Here is a 17,873-nt window from a genome sequence, read left to right as displayed (position 1 = left end):
CACATACTAATCCCAGCGCAGTGAGCTGCCTGCAACAACAGCAGCGCTCGGGGAGCAGTGAGGGGTTAAGTGCCTTGCTCAAGGGCACTTCAGCCGTGCCTACTGGTCGGGGTTCGAACCGGCAACCCTCCGGTAACAAGTCTGAAGCACTAACCAGTAGGCCACGGCTGCCCTGATCATTAATGGTGTGTGTGTATGTGTGTGCGCGCGCATCATGTCATCCGCAGAATCTGCAGATGACATGACATGACAGACAGGCCCTTTAATGGAAAAGAAATAGAGGATGGACAAGAGAGTCATGGGGCAGGTTGCAGGTAAGTAGCATATGATATGACCTGTACCGGATAAAACAGGCACATATTGGTGTTGGTGTTGGTGTAGCTGTCAATTCTTGAAAAAACTTCAGGGAACATTAATTGGTATGACAGACTTTTAATAAACTTTAATAGACTTTTTATAAAACAAAATGGTCATGACATGATGAACACTTTACTGAGGACAGGACATCCTGAACAAAATATCCATGCAAAAATGCCATTGCAATGACTACTGCTTTATGTGTTTCTAAAAACACATCAGGATTGCACTCTATTTCTGCACCAAGATGACAGGCAGGCAAGGCCAGGCATTAGCAACAGAGTGTGCAGACCTGCAGTTATTTTGAGCAAGTGTAATAATACAACACTGTTCTGGACCAAAAGACGCCACACCCAAACAGGGGTGCGTTTCCCAATACCATTGTTGCTAACCCGTTAGCAACTTAGTTGGTTGGCAATGGGAAATTGCATTGCAACCAACAAAGTTGCTAACTAAGTTAGCAACTATGGTTTTGGGAATTGCACCCCTGACTGTGAGAGTCAAGTGCCCCCTTGTGGCAGCAGTGGTGCAGTGCCTGTTTCTCAGCCACCTCCTTTACCCTCTGTTTGCCCAGTTAAATGAGACAGTGATGAATCAGTTCATCCTCTATCACCTGACACTTTTATGAACTCCCAGAAACAATCACTGCAAGACTAGAAAAACATGGTAGCCTATGCATGGGTGCATGTGTGAATAGACACATGGGTAAATGTGTGTGTGTGTGTGTGTGTATGTGTGTGTGTGTTTATTATAGCCATATAGTTGTAATTACCTTCCCGTATACTGTCAGAGAAAGAGAAAGATAATGTAAGGAAAAGAGAGCAAGAATGAAAAAGAAAAGATAGAAAAAGAAAAGCAAACAAACTAATCTACTTAACTGATCACATTCTCATCTCCAATAATTATTTGATTAAAGAGTAACATATTTTTGATAAAATTTCTCCATGTGATTATCGGAAACCCTATGACAAAAACACAGATCATGAAAATAAAATAAAATCATAATAAGACACCCTCTGAAAAGAAAAGAAAACTTTTAGTTAAAAACGTTTAGTGTGATTTAGGATTCCCTTAGTGTTAACATAAAATGCTTTGTGAATACAGTCCTTGACTTCATGCATTGTTCCTTCATATCAGCATGACAGAGCAAACAATATTAAAAATAAACATACAAATAGTGATGCATTTCATGACAGAAAATTACAGTTTTTTTGTCCCCTAATATATCATGTTCTGCTATTCTAGAAGATCATTAAGGACAGTAGTTGAACGGCATGAATAGGTTGTCATTGTAGAGGTCAGACTGACACGATTTCATGTACAGTACTGTAAGTGCATGTTTATACTGACTGCTTCAACAAAGGCCATAGAGATTATTTCCGTTGCTTGCGTCGCTGCACTGCCTTTTCTATCTCACTCAGGATGTTTTCTCGGTTCATCTTCACATTTTCCGCTGACAGATTTGCCAGGTGATCTATCTTTGTTTTGTCTCGGTAGGTTGACTGGAAGGTTGAGTATTCATTCTTTTCCGTTTTAATTGTTGGTCTATCTGTAGATTGAGACAAAGAGTGCGTGAAGCCAGTACGGCTTTAGAGGTGGCTCTTGTATGGTAAAATTAGACTCATTTACTTTGTGAAGAGAGTCTGGCCTCTAATGATTGGGAAACGTTTCCAACTCTAGCATCGCAAAGGTGCAGTCAGCGATTGTGCATGATGTTGTGTTTGTTTATGTTTATGTTTATATTTAAATTTTCTTAGCAGATGCTTTTGTCCGAAACAATTATATTTTAACCAAGGACCAAATTACACACATAGAGGTAGCTAACCCCTCCCTTAAGTATTCCCAGAAAAACCCAACACTGTTTTGTTTTTGTTTGGGGGCAGACCGTTTTTTTTGTTTGTTTGTTTGTTTTTTTTGCTGTGTACTCATGAGATGGGCAGATTGTGGATCGCTGAATGTGACAAAAATGGTATGGGCCTGAAATTGCCTTCGATCGCAGACTGCACCTTTAACTTTGAAATCATTGGTCCACCCTAACCAATCACATTGATCAGGGATTTCTAACGTTACTTCCTACTTCGCCTAAACTTTATAAACATAAACCGCAGTGGCAGTCAGGAAATAATATAGCCTATATAGGCCTACTTTTGCTGCAGGCAGGAAACAATGTATCCAATCCTTCTGCAGTGGCAGAAACTTCTCTTGAAATAGGGGAAGTACTAGCCTGACGTAGTCATACTCAATTCTAGCCAGAGTATGAGTCTGATACTGCTCCATTGGGACGTAATTATGGGCAGTGTTTCAACCGATACAGGTGGGGAATGCCTCTGCACTCAACTGGATAGACCTAACCAATCAAAGCAACGAAATAGCTTACCGTGAGGTGTAGGAAGAAAACACACAAACCATCCTTCTTCTCCACAAATGCCTTAACATTGTTTTCTGGTCTTTTGTAAAAGTTAGTGCCGTCAATAACTCCTAGCCTACAACACTCATTAGCGAAATCTAAGAGATATTAGTAGGCTATTAGGAAAAAACTGATAACCTATATCCCATCCGTTTTTTTTTTATAATTCTGTTGAACACTGATATGCTACAAACATGTTAAACAGCTGGGAAAGGCTGTTGCAAATCCCTCGAACAGGTGGTCAATCAGAGATTTCAAACGAACAAGGGAAAATGTTGCAATGCAACAGCACTGTTTTCCCTTGATGAAAGTGAAACCACAAGTTTTCCCACATCTATACTTTGGCCAACTTTTCAGAAATAATTGTTTTCAGTGATAAAACCTAATATGCATTTTCCATATAGGGTCTTAAAAGCCATGTATCCTTCTAGCCACAGCTTTTTTGTTTCAAACATAAGCCTAATCTAAGCGTGCTCAGATGACGTGATAGACCAGGGGCTGTTGCTCACCTGTCCATCATCGTAAAGCCTAATTTGATTGGTCCGCCCGATCTAGGGCGAGCATACTTGCTCCACAATGGAGCAATGCCAGACAGAACTTCCCGACCTTAAATGTTGCGGGCGGGACTAAGTTCGGAATGACACCCAGGCTAGGGAAGTACTAGTAAAATTACTAGCCCAGTTTAGATCAGTATTGTTAGGGAGTTTTGAGACATGGCAGCTGGCTTGGTTACATTTTAATCACAGCACTTCTAGTCAGCCAGTTCACTTTGGGGGAGTTAAATTACCGGTAGGCTATTTGGTAGCCTACTTTTGTAGTTAAGCCAAAGAAGAAAATTTTGAATAAATTGGGAAACTTTCAAATTGGAAAGTGATAAATGTTTGAGGAGATCTGTAGCCAAATCTACAAGAGATGAGGAGGTGTAGGAGATTAAGAATCCAGCAAATGGCCCGAAAAACAACAGAGCGCCAGATGGTATGCTGGAGACCAACTTTAACATGTTTTCTTAATATTTGATGGCATATTATAATGGACATTTATTAACTATAGGAAATAAACTACATATAACTCTACTAACTGAGTGGCAGGCATCATTCTTTCTTTGCTTTCATGTTACTCAGTGATAAGTGTGAATTGTGTTGTTATAGTGTAATAATTAAAGTGGAGTGTTGTTGCCAGAAAGAAAATCACGGTAGCTTTTTATCAGTTATTTTGAGTGTGATTTGGGTTATTGTGAAGTGTAGCCTATGCTCTGAAGTGTATGCTTTAGTAAAGAACACAATTACTCACTTTTGCAGTTGTCCATGTTAAAGAGGGGAATGTGGATTACAGTTGGTTTGCCGCTTTCTTCAAAAACATAGTAGGACTTTGGGCGTTTAGGGTCCAATTTTTTGTAGAATTGTACATTGTAGAACGGATGGTGGTTGATGTTTGCATAATGACTGGCCACCCTCAGTGTCTGAGCATACAGAGCAATTGTTATAATAATAAGTCAGTACAAGGCAATTACAGTAGGCTATTGGATATAATTAAATCAAGGTTAAAGTTCTAATATATAATAATATATAATAGGCTTTGTAAAATCGCTGTTTTACTTAGCCTACTGCCATGTAACTGAGCTAAAAGCCACATCAGTCATATGCTACAGTGTTGTTATGTTCTAAACATCTGTCAGATCGCTATTTTATAGCTCTGATGCAAGGTGACAGTTAATTTAAACTTCACAACGACTTCGGCGAATTACAACCCCAAATCAGAAAAAAGGTTGTGACGTTGTGTAAAATGCAAATAAACACAGAATGTGATATCATTCAAGTCTCATAAACCCATATTTAGCATCAAAAAGGACATAGACAACATGTTGCATATCAAATCTTGAAAATCAAAATTTGAACTATTTGATGAAAACTATAGACTATGCTACTTTTGAATTTGATGCAACATTGCTTCAAAAAAGTTTGGACAGGGAATGTTTAGCACTATGCTGCTTTACCTGTTCATTTAACACAATTCTGTAAATATTTAGGAACTGAGGAGACCAGTTGCAAGAGTTTTGAGAATGTGATGTTATCCCATTACTCCCCGATAGGATTTCAGTTGCTCAACAGTATAGGGTATTCTTAGACATGTGTTTCATTCCATGATGCACCTAATTTGAGAAATCTGGACTGGAGACAGGCCATTTTAGCACCTGGACTTTTCCTCTATGGAGCAATATTGTTTAAATATGTGCAGAATTAAGAGTTAATTCAAGGTCATGGAAAAGTAGATGGCAGTGTATGTTGCTCAAAACCTGTATACATCTTTCAGAATTGATTGTGCATGTGCAAGATGCCCATGCTGTAGGCACTAATGCTCCTCCACAATGTCATAGATGTTGGGTTTCGAACTGAGCACTAAAACAAGTTGGATAGGTTGGATACTTGGATAGGCCCTCTCCTCTTTAGCACTGTGGCTAATTTAGCACAGATGAGTCCATGATTTTCAAAATGAATGGAATTGTCATTGGTCTAACCACAGGACCTTATTCCATGCAACATCAGTCCATTTAGATAGTGGCATTTTCTGTATCATGTCTCAATACAATTTTGGCTGTTTTGGCTATTACAATTTTGGTTGCAGTTTTTGAATTGTGTATCAAACTGCACATAGACAATGGTTATCAGAGGTTTTCCTGAGCCCAATGAAACAGGTCTGGTGTTGATGTAGTGATATCTGAGGTCCAAAAGACCACGGCCAACCAATTTGTTTTTCAGCTTTTTCCCCTTGTTAGCAAAGATTTCTCTGGATTCTCTGAATGTTTTAATAATAGTATGTCCTGTAGATGATTAACTCCCCAAATACTTCACAATTTCATGTTATGAAGTATTCAAATTACATTGTTTCATAATTTGTGCACACAGGTTTACAGAGTGAGGAATACTTTATCATTACACAATTTTTTGTAACCCCTGTCCCAACTATTTTTGAAACATGTTGGTGGTATCAAATTCAAAATTAGCATATATTTTTCATGAAATAGTCAAATTTGATATTTTCAACATTTGATATGTTGTCTGTGTCCTTTTTGCAACTAAACATGAGTTTAAGAAATTATTACATTCTGTTTTTATTCACATTTTAAACAACGTCCCAACTTTTTCTGATTTGGGGATGTAATATAGGCTACAAGTGGAATAGGCTATACGCCACAAAACTGGAGCTACTTCATAGGTGTGTAATTTACAGAAAAATAATTGCCTTTCTAAACGCTGCATCACAATAGCAAATTGAATATATATATATATATATATATATATATATATATATATATATATATATATATATAACCAATCAGTGGTGGGTGGGTACATTTATTTATATTTGCTCAAGTTGTTCAGATGAAATTACATGACTATGGGTGCTTTCACCTTAAAAGGTTTTCTCTCACTGAAATCAAAAGATATGATGAGATCTATGTCCCTGGCTGCTCTCAGGGCTGATGGATATGGTGAGTTTAGGTAGAGTCCTGCATCTATCAGATGCATCTGTTCCTCTTGAATCATGTCCTTAGGTATGACATCATCTGTAGCAACATTTAACACAGAAGATGGATCATTCATTTACCAAAGAAAAAGGTAATTTCTTTGCACTTGTAAATCAATTAAGTAAAGCAGTATCACCTTGAAATTTGTAGAGGAAATTAGCCACAGTTCCAAACTTCCAGCCAATGAACAATGGCATTACATGTCTCATGACCCACCACACTGAAAAGAAATGACATTTGTGTCAGTATCTGAAAACGGTACTCTTTAATTTCAGACATAATTATTTCAAAATTACAAATAGTGTTGGCTATGTGCTGTTGGCAAACATGCATACTTTGTACACTCTCAGAAAAAAGGGTACGGTTGGGGTCCATTTTTGTTCTCTAAGGTACAAATTTGACAATGTACCTGGCAGGGATCAAAATCAAGCCCCAAGGTACTGATATGTAGCATTTCTGGAACATTTATGTACCTTTTCTAAATAAATTCACAAAAGGACCATACTGTACCTTTGAGCAACAAATTTGGGGTACAATAAGTGGCATGTCAGTCACAAATTGTTGGGGGAGGAGATTTGGGAGCAACCTTTATTTTTTCTTTAACGTAACTTTTCACTCACCAAGTGATAGAGCACAATACACTAAAACAAACCATCCCACCCTTGTCATGACAGTGAAGATTTACAAAATATTTCTAAAGGACTAGACTTTGACACCATCTCACATGTAAAGACTATAGGCTATATTTTGTACACAAACTAATGCTATTTGGGCAAAATCATGTTGCTTATTTGATGCCACACTACACACAAATACGAGTGGGTCAGCACACACAGACAAGGAAGTTCTCAGTAGGCCTACATGAATTCCTTTATACCATTTTCATGAAACTTCTGAAAATCATAGGTGACAAATGCTGATTTAGAGTAGAACTGCGGGCAGTTTCAACATAGGATCCTGCCTTTCGAGGTCACTGGGTAATGTCGGTAGAGAAAAATGACAAAAAAATCGGTGCTGCATAGCTTGAGTTATCCTGCTAATAGCTAGTGCAGCCAAAGTTATGCTATAGGGGCAGATTTTATACTGTGTTTGTGCCCCTTAACCTTAGTGGCCAACAGATAGCCTGGCTAGCGCCACCACTTCTCAATGAGACGTGGTCTGGGAACCAAATGTTCATTTTCTCGTATTTGAAAAAAATGCCCAGATCTGTTTATTGGGTGCCACGGATGTCTATCAAATGCGTCTGTGCATAGCTCATCATCGTCTTGCTTTCCCCCTGTTCTGTGATTGGTTCCCTATCTCAGGCGAAAATTTGCTCCATGGTCTCCAGGCTGCCTTAGCAGCGTGAATCAAATTGCGCGCAAGGCAGCATGGGAACACCCAGGCTAGGCCAACAGACGCAAATAGCATCCAAATTCACACCCCATCTTCTCTGCTGATATGCTTGTGGTGTACTCATCACACAGATATCACACATATATCACGTGAAAGAGTGCAACCTACGATTTCCAATTATATTAGCGATTGCTAGTTGCTGTGATAAACGGTTCACAAGAAAATGTATTTTGAACATGAAATTTAAACATATTTAGGCCTACATTATATGCACACAGCTCTGCGTCCATCTCCACAGACCCATTACTTCGGTGGGCTATCTCAAAAACTCTTTACTCAGCACATGGCAAACCATATATCAAAATAAACCTGCAGCAACTATAAAAAAGTGGACCGTGACACATACAATAAAGCCGAAGAGTAATGTAAATATCAGTTCATTGTATGTCTGAAAACAGTTAGGTTAGAGTTAGAGTTTCTTTAATATTGACACTTGTAGGCCTAATTTTTTGCATCAGCTTACCATCACCAGCTGGGCCATTAACTTGAGAGTGGTCGTGGCCCCATTTGTCTATTGAAGCTATCAGTTCATCAAAGATGGTTTCCACAAGTTTCTTCCTCTCTTGGTCAATCATGTTTCTCCAGGTCTCTTGCTCTAGATGCTTGAGTGACAGGCTGAATTCTCCGTTGCTCTCTGGATGGCAGTGAAACAAATGTCTATAAGTCCTTTCTATTGTTCAGTTGCTTAAGATGTGTAAATGGTTGGTTGGTAGACGTGTGAAACACAAAATACTATACCCCCAAGGAGATACATAAAAGTACACTGTGCAAAATGTTCACCTTTATGAAGCCAATTTAATGGTAAACGAACTTGCAATTGGCAAAGCATTTTCATTGCGTACAGGGGGGATAAGTCACGAGAAGTTTGCTATTTACAACAGCAGAGTAAAATATTAATATATTGTGGCATTAGAGGGAGCTACAGTCGCCAAAAACTCCTAAACTTGCATAATGTACCTTTAAGTCTTTCCAACTTAGAGAGGCTGTGCTCTATGTCTGCATAGTTCTCCATCAAGTCAGCCAGTATGAATACAATTTCAATCTTTCCTGTAAGTAAAAGCAAAACATAGAAACATACATGCATTATTCAGATTTTTGCTGACCAACAGACTAGTATTCACGGTTACACTTTACTTGACAGTATCGACGTAAGAGTGACATGACACTGTCATGAATGTTTCGTAAACAAGTCATAAACGTTTATGACATAATGCTTCTGTTACTAAGTGACATTCTGTTTTTGTCATAACAAGTTAGGGTTAGGATTAGGATTAGGATTAAATTTAGGGTTAGGGTTAGAGTTAGGGTTAGTATGAGGAGTGAAGGGGAGAGAGGTAAATCCTTATTAAATGTAAGATTTAAAACAAGAACAGACACAATAGCTGTGAAGGCTTTTTCAATACACTAGTCCGTTTTATCAGCTGACAAAATTATCTTGGATACTAAACTGAGAGGATTCCATGTGCAGCATCGTCTAGATCAAGGTGTTGTGTTGAATATCCAGAAATGTATAGTCAATCAATGCATCGTTTTTCCTAGTTTGACCAGTTGCATTCAGATGTTTACTGACAGTTCATTTGAGAAATTGTGAAGTTGTTAGGACCTTTATCTTTACCGAATTGAGCAACAAGTTTAAGAAGCTGAGGTATTTCCCTTTGGTTACACTTTACTTGACAGTGTCGACATAACACTGTCATGAACATGTCATAAACAAGTCATAAACGTTTATGACATAACGCTTTTATGTAAGGGATAATGGACGACATGGTGGTCTGTTCACAGAAATTAATGCACGGTCGAGGTTGTAAAACGGCCCCGACGTGAAGCGTCTGTGAACAGACCACCGTGGAGTCCATTATCCCGCTTATTCCACTTCCCGCTTATATGCTACAATGTTGCCATGTTCTGAACGTCTGCATTTTACAGCTCGGATGCAACGTGACAGTTCATTTAAACTTCACAACGACTTCGGCGAATTAATATACAAGTGTGATACGACCAAAAAAATGGATCTACTTCATAGGTGTGCAAATAACATACCGTTAATGGTCATTCTAAATTACGTAGGACAATGGGAAATTCAACCAAGCAGTGAAATAATAAGTGACATTCGGTTTTTGCCGAACAATTTAGGGTTAGGATTAGGATTAGGGTTAGGGTTAGAGTTAGGGTCAGGGTTAGGATTAGGGTTAGAGGTTAGGATTAGGGTTCATGTGTCATGACAGTGTCATATGTTCATGACAGTTTCATGTCACTCTTATGTCGATACTGTCAAGTAAACTGTTACCATATTCAGAAATAATTGAAAAAATGTAGAATATAACATACGTAATATTATTCAGCAGTCATAAAATAAGTAGACCCATATAGTCTACAACACATCAAAGGCATTTACCTGGATTTACACCATTTTCTTTCACTGCAAAATAAAAGATACAAAGATAAATATATAAATTAATATAATTCTATGAACATTTGGTAAGAACACACACACACACACACACACACACACACACACACACACACACACACAGACACAAGCCAAGCAGTTTACATGTACCCATCACCTATCCATAAAGCCACAAAGGGTAAACCAGAGTTGTTTGTGTATATTCATCGTTCAAATCAAGCTATTTCCAAGCATGCATGTTCTGTGGCAAAGTAAACAAAGATGTATTTGCAATGAATCTTTGATTTCCCCCTAGTTTTATTAGCTCTTACTATAATGTCCTGTCTGGTTTGCTCTTGAATGGATTGCATCTCACCTCACCTCAACATCTCATTCTGATGTTTTAACACAAGACTGTGAAATGTCCATTTTTGAGGATTTTATTTGGGAAAAAGAGTGCTGCGTATCAGCTTCTAAGTTCCTTGTCAAACAAAGGTTCATGATTAACCAATGAGCGAACACTGTTCTCCCTAGTAAACCACTGATGCATTTCACAAGTACTGTATTCTCTCTCTCTCTCTCTCTCTCTCTCTCTCTCTCTCTCTCTCTCTCTCTCTATACACTGTATATACGTACATAGTACATACAAAAAAGTATAGTAGTATAAAGTATTATACAATTGTGCACATCTTTTATTTTAGATTTTAAGACATAAACTACATATCTAAGAGAATATTCAAAGTAGGGGAACACTGAGCAGATTCATACAATCATTCATAAAATGTTTTTAGATAGGAGGAAACCGATGGAAAACAGTGTGGTGTGGTAAAATATGATAATGTGCTGAACAAACCCGGTGATGTAACGTACCAGGGCTAATTGAGTGGATCCATTTCAAGAGAGCCGTTTTCATATAATCTCGGATTTCGCCCAAATCTCCCATAGCACATCCACACATTCCTGCAAAGATCAGGGTTAAATCAGGAGTACCATTAGATATTTAGATATCTGTTTCTATATATTCAGCTATATATATATATATATATATATATATATATATATTAGGGCTGTCAAAATAACTGATTAATTTCGATTAATTAATTTGAGAAAAACAACTGATTAAAAAAATTAGTGCAGATTAATCGATTCCGTATGACCTTTGACCCCGAGCCATTCTAGTCAGTAAAAATTAGACTGTAAAATGAAGGAGAGAGAAGAAAACGTGCTGCCTGGATCATTGATTGGAACATTTACTTTTAAAAAATGGCCTGATGGTGTTGATAAAAATAAAGTGTTGAAAATAAAGTCCTCTGCAATGTCTGCAGCAAGGAATTTGCATATCACCGGAGTTCATCAACTCTATAGTCGCACATCAATGCAAAGAAATAAGTGTTGACATTGAGGGGAGTGTTCATTTATTTTCATTGTGTCCCCTAGGTTATATCTGTGGCCTGAAATGCCTTGTATGTATGTGAAAAAAAACTTCCCGAAGCACTGTTGAATTTATTTCCTCAGCATATTAGGTCATATCATAGATTATTATGGTCATTATTTGAACAGTGAAAATAATAATAAAAGAGTTTTTGAACTTTAATGTCACTAATGCTGATTAATCAATGATTCATTTCAATTTAAATATTTAAAATACTTTCACAGCAAAAATTATATATGTGATTAATTTAGATTAATTAATCACAGAGTATGTAATTAATTAGATTATTTTTTTTAATCGATTGACAGCCCTAATATATATATATATATGTATATATTAAATATAAGATATCGTTAGCGGGGCAAGGTCGTCATGCTTGGTGCTCTTAGGGCATAATAATCCCGAGGGATAAGAATTAAGAATTTTCACTCGCAGATCAGTCTGGCATCTCTCCCATAGAGAAATTTTGGAGTAGTTCGCCAAACGAACATCCAATCAGCGTTGGTTTTGAGGCGGGTTTAGGTGTGACGCAACGAGAAGCTACTGTTCAATCTAAACAACATGGCGACTTCCATGGATGAGATGAGCATAGCTATCGCTGAAGTTTTATCTGAATATTCGAGTATTCCTGAGGAAGCTAGGAAGCTAGGAGTCTCTGCAATGTGGCTGGGAGGAATGAAGGACACAGACACAGACATTGGGTCTGTTTGAAACGGAAGACAGCTGCCTACTGCCTCCCTCCCTACAGAGAGCTGTCTCACTAGACATGACTTTGGATTAAATGTATCTTTTAAAAATGAGCGTAGCACTCTAGAATCTTTGGTTAACACTACGGTATAACGTTAGCAAAGGCCTGACGTTAAACTAAATTAGCTTACTTAAGCTAGCAGGCTAACGGTATAAATTAGTTTTACAGCCGGCAGATATATCAGACCAGACGCTATTAATGGTTACAACAATGGCATAATCAGATAGTAAATTGTTTATTTGTCATCTCAAATCTACAAATCTAAGCAAAATAAGGTCACACAAATGACATTTTAAACAGATTCAGCAGCTATTACCGATGTCATCCGCCATGTTTGTTTACCTTTCACAGCTGTTTCAGACGTTGCCGCAAGGGATTATGGGTATGAGGGAGCATGAAGTGTGCATCGATGCTGCCTCCAAAAATGACCGTTATTTGGGAATTCTAAGATATCTTAAAAGGCAGCAGAATTTGCTTTTTCGGTTTCGAACCGCACCTGCTGCCTTGCTCCCCAGTTAGATATCTTAAAAGGCAGCAACTTTACCCGTTTCGAACACACCCAATGCCAATTCCAGTTAGTGTTTGGTAGCCCTGAATCTTAGTTACTTAACGAGAAGGAATATGCTTTCTTCAGAAGTGTAGCCTACCATGAAAACTTGTTGATGAGGTTCATGTCATATACAAATGGTAAGTTTAAAAGCGTTAACGCTACTTACCTAACTTGTATGTTAAAATATGGCATTAAGAACGCTTCGTTGATCTGATCGGTTGATTTGGCCCGTCTATCACCAACATAGGTGGTGATAGACAGATGGTTTATCCAATCAGCTAACCAATATTTGTGCCCCTTCCCAAACGTTCTCCAACGGAAAGTTCCCAGAAGCAGAATACGAAGCAATCCATCTGGCGGAGTCAGGTTACAGTAACCCATGCTCCCCAACAAAAAAAACCTCCCCATCCCCAAGAAGGCCAGTGTGACACAATCAGGTACAGAATACACACACACTGAAATATTATGAGGTAACATTGACATACCAGTGAAACCACCAATATGCATCACATTTCAGCAGAGTTCTTCCTCTTTCTGGAGAGTGTGGTACAACCGGTAGTGCTGGATTAGAACATCAGCATTTATTGTGTCGAGCTATTGCATTGGGGTGTTAATAGCAAAAGATAACCTTGCAGTTCAACCATGTCCATTGGCTTCCTCTGGACAGGCTGCACAGGTTTCATTGTCCCTCCTTCAAAGTCCTTCTTCAGCAGTGATGTCTCCACGTAAGCTCCAGGCTCTAGGAAGCCGACTTCATGGGGGCTGAACTCAAACCACATTTCTGTTCGAGGAGAAGAGCTTTGAATTTTAGTAAACTGTCCAGGCAGGAGCAGAAACCGGCAAGGTGAATAGCTGGGTGTGATTCGTTTCGTGTGACGTGCAATTTACTGATTTTATTATATTGAGAACTAGCAAAATGCATCCATAACCTTATTTATTTTACATGGGGGTTCAAACACAATCCCATAATTTAAAAAATACAAATCTCTCAGATATATTATGTGTGTTTTACAGTATTGCACCTTTTCGCTGTTCCTTGTGAAAACAATGTTTTTCCATTGCACTGTAGAGTGGGTAAGGATTGGCCCCATTTTCATCTTTGTCATCCATAAAAGGCCTGGTCTCCAGCTATCAGGGGAAAATGAATGCCATTTGCTATTTACATTTTATATTTATGGCATATCTAAGATATCACAACATCAATGTTCCATTTCCAAGTATCTTTACTTTAATGTAACAGCTTTGAAGTCATTTTGACGGTAAACTAACTTGTAACAGGGAAAATAGTTGCCTTCCCAGCCGCACCCTACATCCAGTAGAGAACCAGCCTTGCAACTTTGCTCTCCCCTGACCCGGAGAATCAGGAATTGCTAAATACCAATTGTGCAATAGCCTACTATTTGTATTAAATCATAATATTACCTTGTCAACTTAAGTTAAACTGTATGGTCATGTAGGAAGTTTCTACTAGAAATTTGTTCTCTGCATTTCACCCATCCGGGGGCACATAGGCTACACTTAGAGCAGTGAGCTCCCTACCAGACGGTAGTATAATTTCCAGCTGCTCCTTCTGTGTGAAATTTTTATTATTTAATTTGATCAAATATTGCAGATGGTTGGCTGGGGACAATTGTGACACACATTGATTGAAACTCAAATGTAACAACTGTCCCCCAAAACACTCATTGCACTGAAATGGATATTACCGAATAAGTAAGACACATCTGCTTGAATTAGTTACTTAAATATATGTATTTCTAAAAACAAATCAACACAAACAACAGCAGAGAAGCCTAATTGTGGTTAATTACCTAATTGTAGCAATAAAGCCTTTATACTCAGGTGCTTTCAGTGTAATTTTTGACTGAATGTAGGATAATTAAAAAAAAAAAAAAATCTAGTATGTCTACTCACAGATACACCCTTTATCCAGCAAGTAATCACCCCCCACACATCAGAGAGGGAAAAATCTCCTTCTGCATATCTCTGCTTCATCCACTCAACGCCATCATGGAATGTGACACCCTCCCCGTGCTCAGACATGCTCAAAAGTGCTTTATTTGCAGCCTCCTCTGCATGCTGTGACCACTGTGGGTCTTGATACAATGAGGACATGCACCTGTAACCAACAAACAGGTATTCACATAGAGCAGATAGTGGACATAACACAGCAAAAAGGCAAAAAAGAGTTGCAATTTCAGGTCAAAGTCAGTACAAGGCACACTATTGCAATGCTATTGTAGATTGTGATTGTAGACCAATCACAGCTTCAGTATTCTGCCTCAAACCGCTGCCCTTTATGACTTCATAAGGGTACTGAAACAATCCTGAGCACTTGGGGTCGGGACATTTCTTCATAAAGATGCAGACAAGCTTGCTAACGTGTCAGCTGCAGTATAGCCACTAGTAGGTGAGCAGTGTGTGGAAGAAGGTGTAAAGTCATCTTTAAGCCATTTTAAGGCCATGAGGAGATTTTGTCACGAAAATAAACTTCTGAATGTGTACTTTAGAGCAGTGTTTCTCAAAGTGTGGTCCGGGGACCACTGGTGGTCCACAAGCTATCCCAAGTGGTCCGTGAGCAGACGTGGTAAAATATAATATAGATGAGTTGTTTGCAATATTGAACCAACTTGTATGTAAATCCAAACAGTTCTGCAACACTGTATGTAAGATATGCCAGTTTAAATTATATGAACCCTTTTACACAATAAGCAAAGTGCAAAGACAATAAGCAAGGTGGTTCAGTGAGTAGGCCTATTGTGTAGGCTAATATAGCCTACTGTTGAAGTAGGTCTAATCTTTTTTTTTAGCTAGATGGTCCGTGCGTTTCTTTTTTATTGTAGTTAAGTGGTCCTTCGTCTGAAAAAGTTTGAGAAACGCTGCTTTAGAGGAACAGAGAATATATTTGGCTCCTTTACTGAAATCTTGTAGTATGATGTTGTCATGCTTATTTTATATATCATATATGCATAGTGCTTTACTTTTTATTTTTCATGTAATGTTTTTCGACAAAAGCATTTGTCAAATATCATAAACAGATACTGACCACGTGGATCCAGAGACTCCGGCCACATAGAGCATGCAGTCTAGGAGATCTTCTTTTCCCAACTGCCGCATAACACCAAGGAAGCCGATGTAGGCCCTTTGGCCACCCCCAGAACCCAACAGTACCACACGAGGAACATCCGTCTGGGAAGGAACATAAACAGTATTGGAGCAGTATTATTACAATTTTTTTTTATGATTCTCTTGTAATAACATTATTATGATTGGTCTCAAAGATTTTATATTTTGGACAGAAATACTATTTTGCTTTTATCTTGACGATATTCTCAAGACTTAAAGGAATACACCAACATTTTGTGAAATAGCCTATAGCTCCCAGAAGTGACAAAGTATCATTTTATCATTTTAACGTGTGTAAAATAAGACAGTGGTTTTCTAAGCATATACGTACTTGGAGCTATATTCTCATTCAGGCAAAGTACTGCTACTAGGAATTTGCGGAAGTAACACTGGGACTTTTCAGGTACTGTGTGCAAATCACTTCACCTGAATGAGATGAATGAGTATGAAAATGCTTTGAAATCGCTGTGTCACTGTCGTGTCGTATATGTCACTTTTTGGGAACTTTTTGGTCAGACTGAGTTACTGCACACACAGAGAAGTAAGGTATGTATCATATTAACTCTGGGGGTGACGTCAAATAGGCTAAATGCCCAAAACGTTGGTGTGTCATTCCTTTAATAAAGACCCTGCTGATTAATCTGAATACTGATGAATGCAAACGTGCAGGTTAGCTCACCTCAGGACAGTGAATCTTATGTCTGCGCAGAGCATCCTGTATTACGCTTTGTCTTTCCTTAATGAAATGCATCTCAGGCGGGCTGAGGTCATCTCTTAAATAAAAGTTTTGGAGGTCAGAATTTTAATCTTATAAAGTTGCCACTTTCTCCTGAAGATGATGGCGATCATAAGACAAATTGAAATAATGCACTGACTTCATAAATAGTCCTCATTATAACTTACAAAGTTTACAATACTTTGATTTGTCTGTGGGGACCCTCTCCACACTATCACCAAAGTGTAACTACTACTACTACTACTACTAATAATAATAATAATAATAATTTAATAATAATAATGATAATTTATAAAGGCATTTTACTGTTTTCTATCTGTCTCAGGCTTTGCACTGAACACATAGTACAATATCATAAGAAAAATATATTTCTGCTGGCTGTAACATACCTGATCACCACAGCCATGTCTGCAGACCAGCTAATGAGAAAATCATGGGATCAGTATCATTGGTCAATGACTGCTATACATTATTGCATCAAAGCATACTCTGCATATCTGATAACTAAGAATGCCTGCATGTAGTTGAACACTATAAAACTAACCTATGATACATAGTTGATAATTATATCAGGCATTTACGTCTCTGCCACTGAAACTTACCTTGTTCAAAATCCTAAGTCTGTGATTGACAGAGGAGTCAAAGGAATGTGGCTGTGCAAACTCTTGTCTGACATGCAACACCAGAAATTGGCAACTGGTTCATCACAAATACTGAGATGAGATTTTATACCATGAAATGGGAGGAGATATATCTGATGCAAACTGGTTGGTCTTGATTGTGCACATTGGCATGTAAACCTATGTAACCCAAAAAGCTCTGAGTCAAAGTGATCGAGGGGTAAAAAGAAATAGATATTTATCATGTTTGATCAAGATCAAACAAACAAGTCTAATAAGAACAAAATCCTCCAAAACCTTAGCCTCCATATAAAATAGGACAATGCTTAGCAGTCTTAGGGTCCCACACACTTATGTTGAAGTTTTGCATGTACACGAGTTAAACCACAAACTTGTTTTTCCACGTCCTCAAAGAGGGTGAGTGTCATTGCAAAATCAAAATAGCAGAACTTCACAACTTTCCTATTTCAAAAAAAAAATCTATATGTTTGGCATGAGTTAATGAAAAATTATTCTACCGGTAATTGTATGAATGTTTTTCTCTCAATGATATACAAGTCTTGCACACGATAATACACTAATGTCTC

At 38.1% G+C, this 17,873-nt stretch overlaps 1 protein-coding gene across 1 annotated transcript; it reads right to left on the bottom strand.

Moving 5' to 3' along the window:
- Positions 1–416: 416 nt before the first annotated feature.
- Positions 417–17,357, bottom strand: LOC143130646 (cytosolic phospholipase A2 gamma-like). Its single transcript, XM_076290000.1, has 15 exons — positions 17,269–17,357; positions 17,056–17,085; positions 16,610–16,703; positions 15,851–15,993; positions 14,719–14,923; positions 13,827–13,932; positions 13,433–13,585; positions 10,945–11,034; positions 10,081–10,104; positions 8,643–8,732; positions 8,149–8,319; positions 6,427–6,510; positions 6,175–6,329; positions 4,055–4,223; positions 417–1,906 (listed from the first exon to the last, which is right to left on the bottom strand). Exons 2-15 carry the CDS (start codon positions 17,070–17,072, stop codon positions 1,731–1,733), a joined length of 1,677 nt encoding a protein of 558 aa, XP_076146115.1. The 5' UTR covers positions 17,073–17,085; positions 17,269–17,357; the 3' UTR covers positions 417–1,730.
- Positions 17,358–17,873: the final 516 nt, after the last annotated feature.

Source organism: Alosa pseudoharengus, unplaced genomic scaffold, assembly GCF_046254945.1.
Source record: "Alosa pseudoharengus isolate Yale_2024_CS ecotype anadromous, Long Island Sound unplaced genomic scaffold, YU_APseudo_1.1 YU_APseudo_1.1_scf_1, whole genome shotgun sequence".
Taxonomy (NCBI): Eukaryota; Metazoa; Chordata; class Actinopteri; order Clupeiformes; family Clupeidae; genus Alosa; species Alosa pseudoharengus.
Note: the sequence above shows the minus strand (reverse complement) of the source record. Positions and strands in the feature narration are given on the sequence as shown.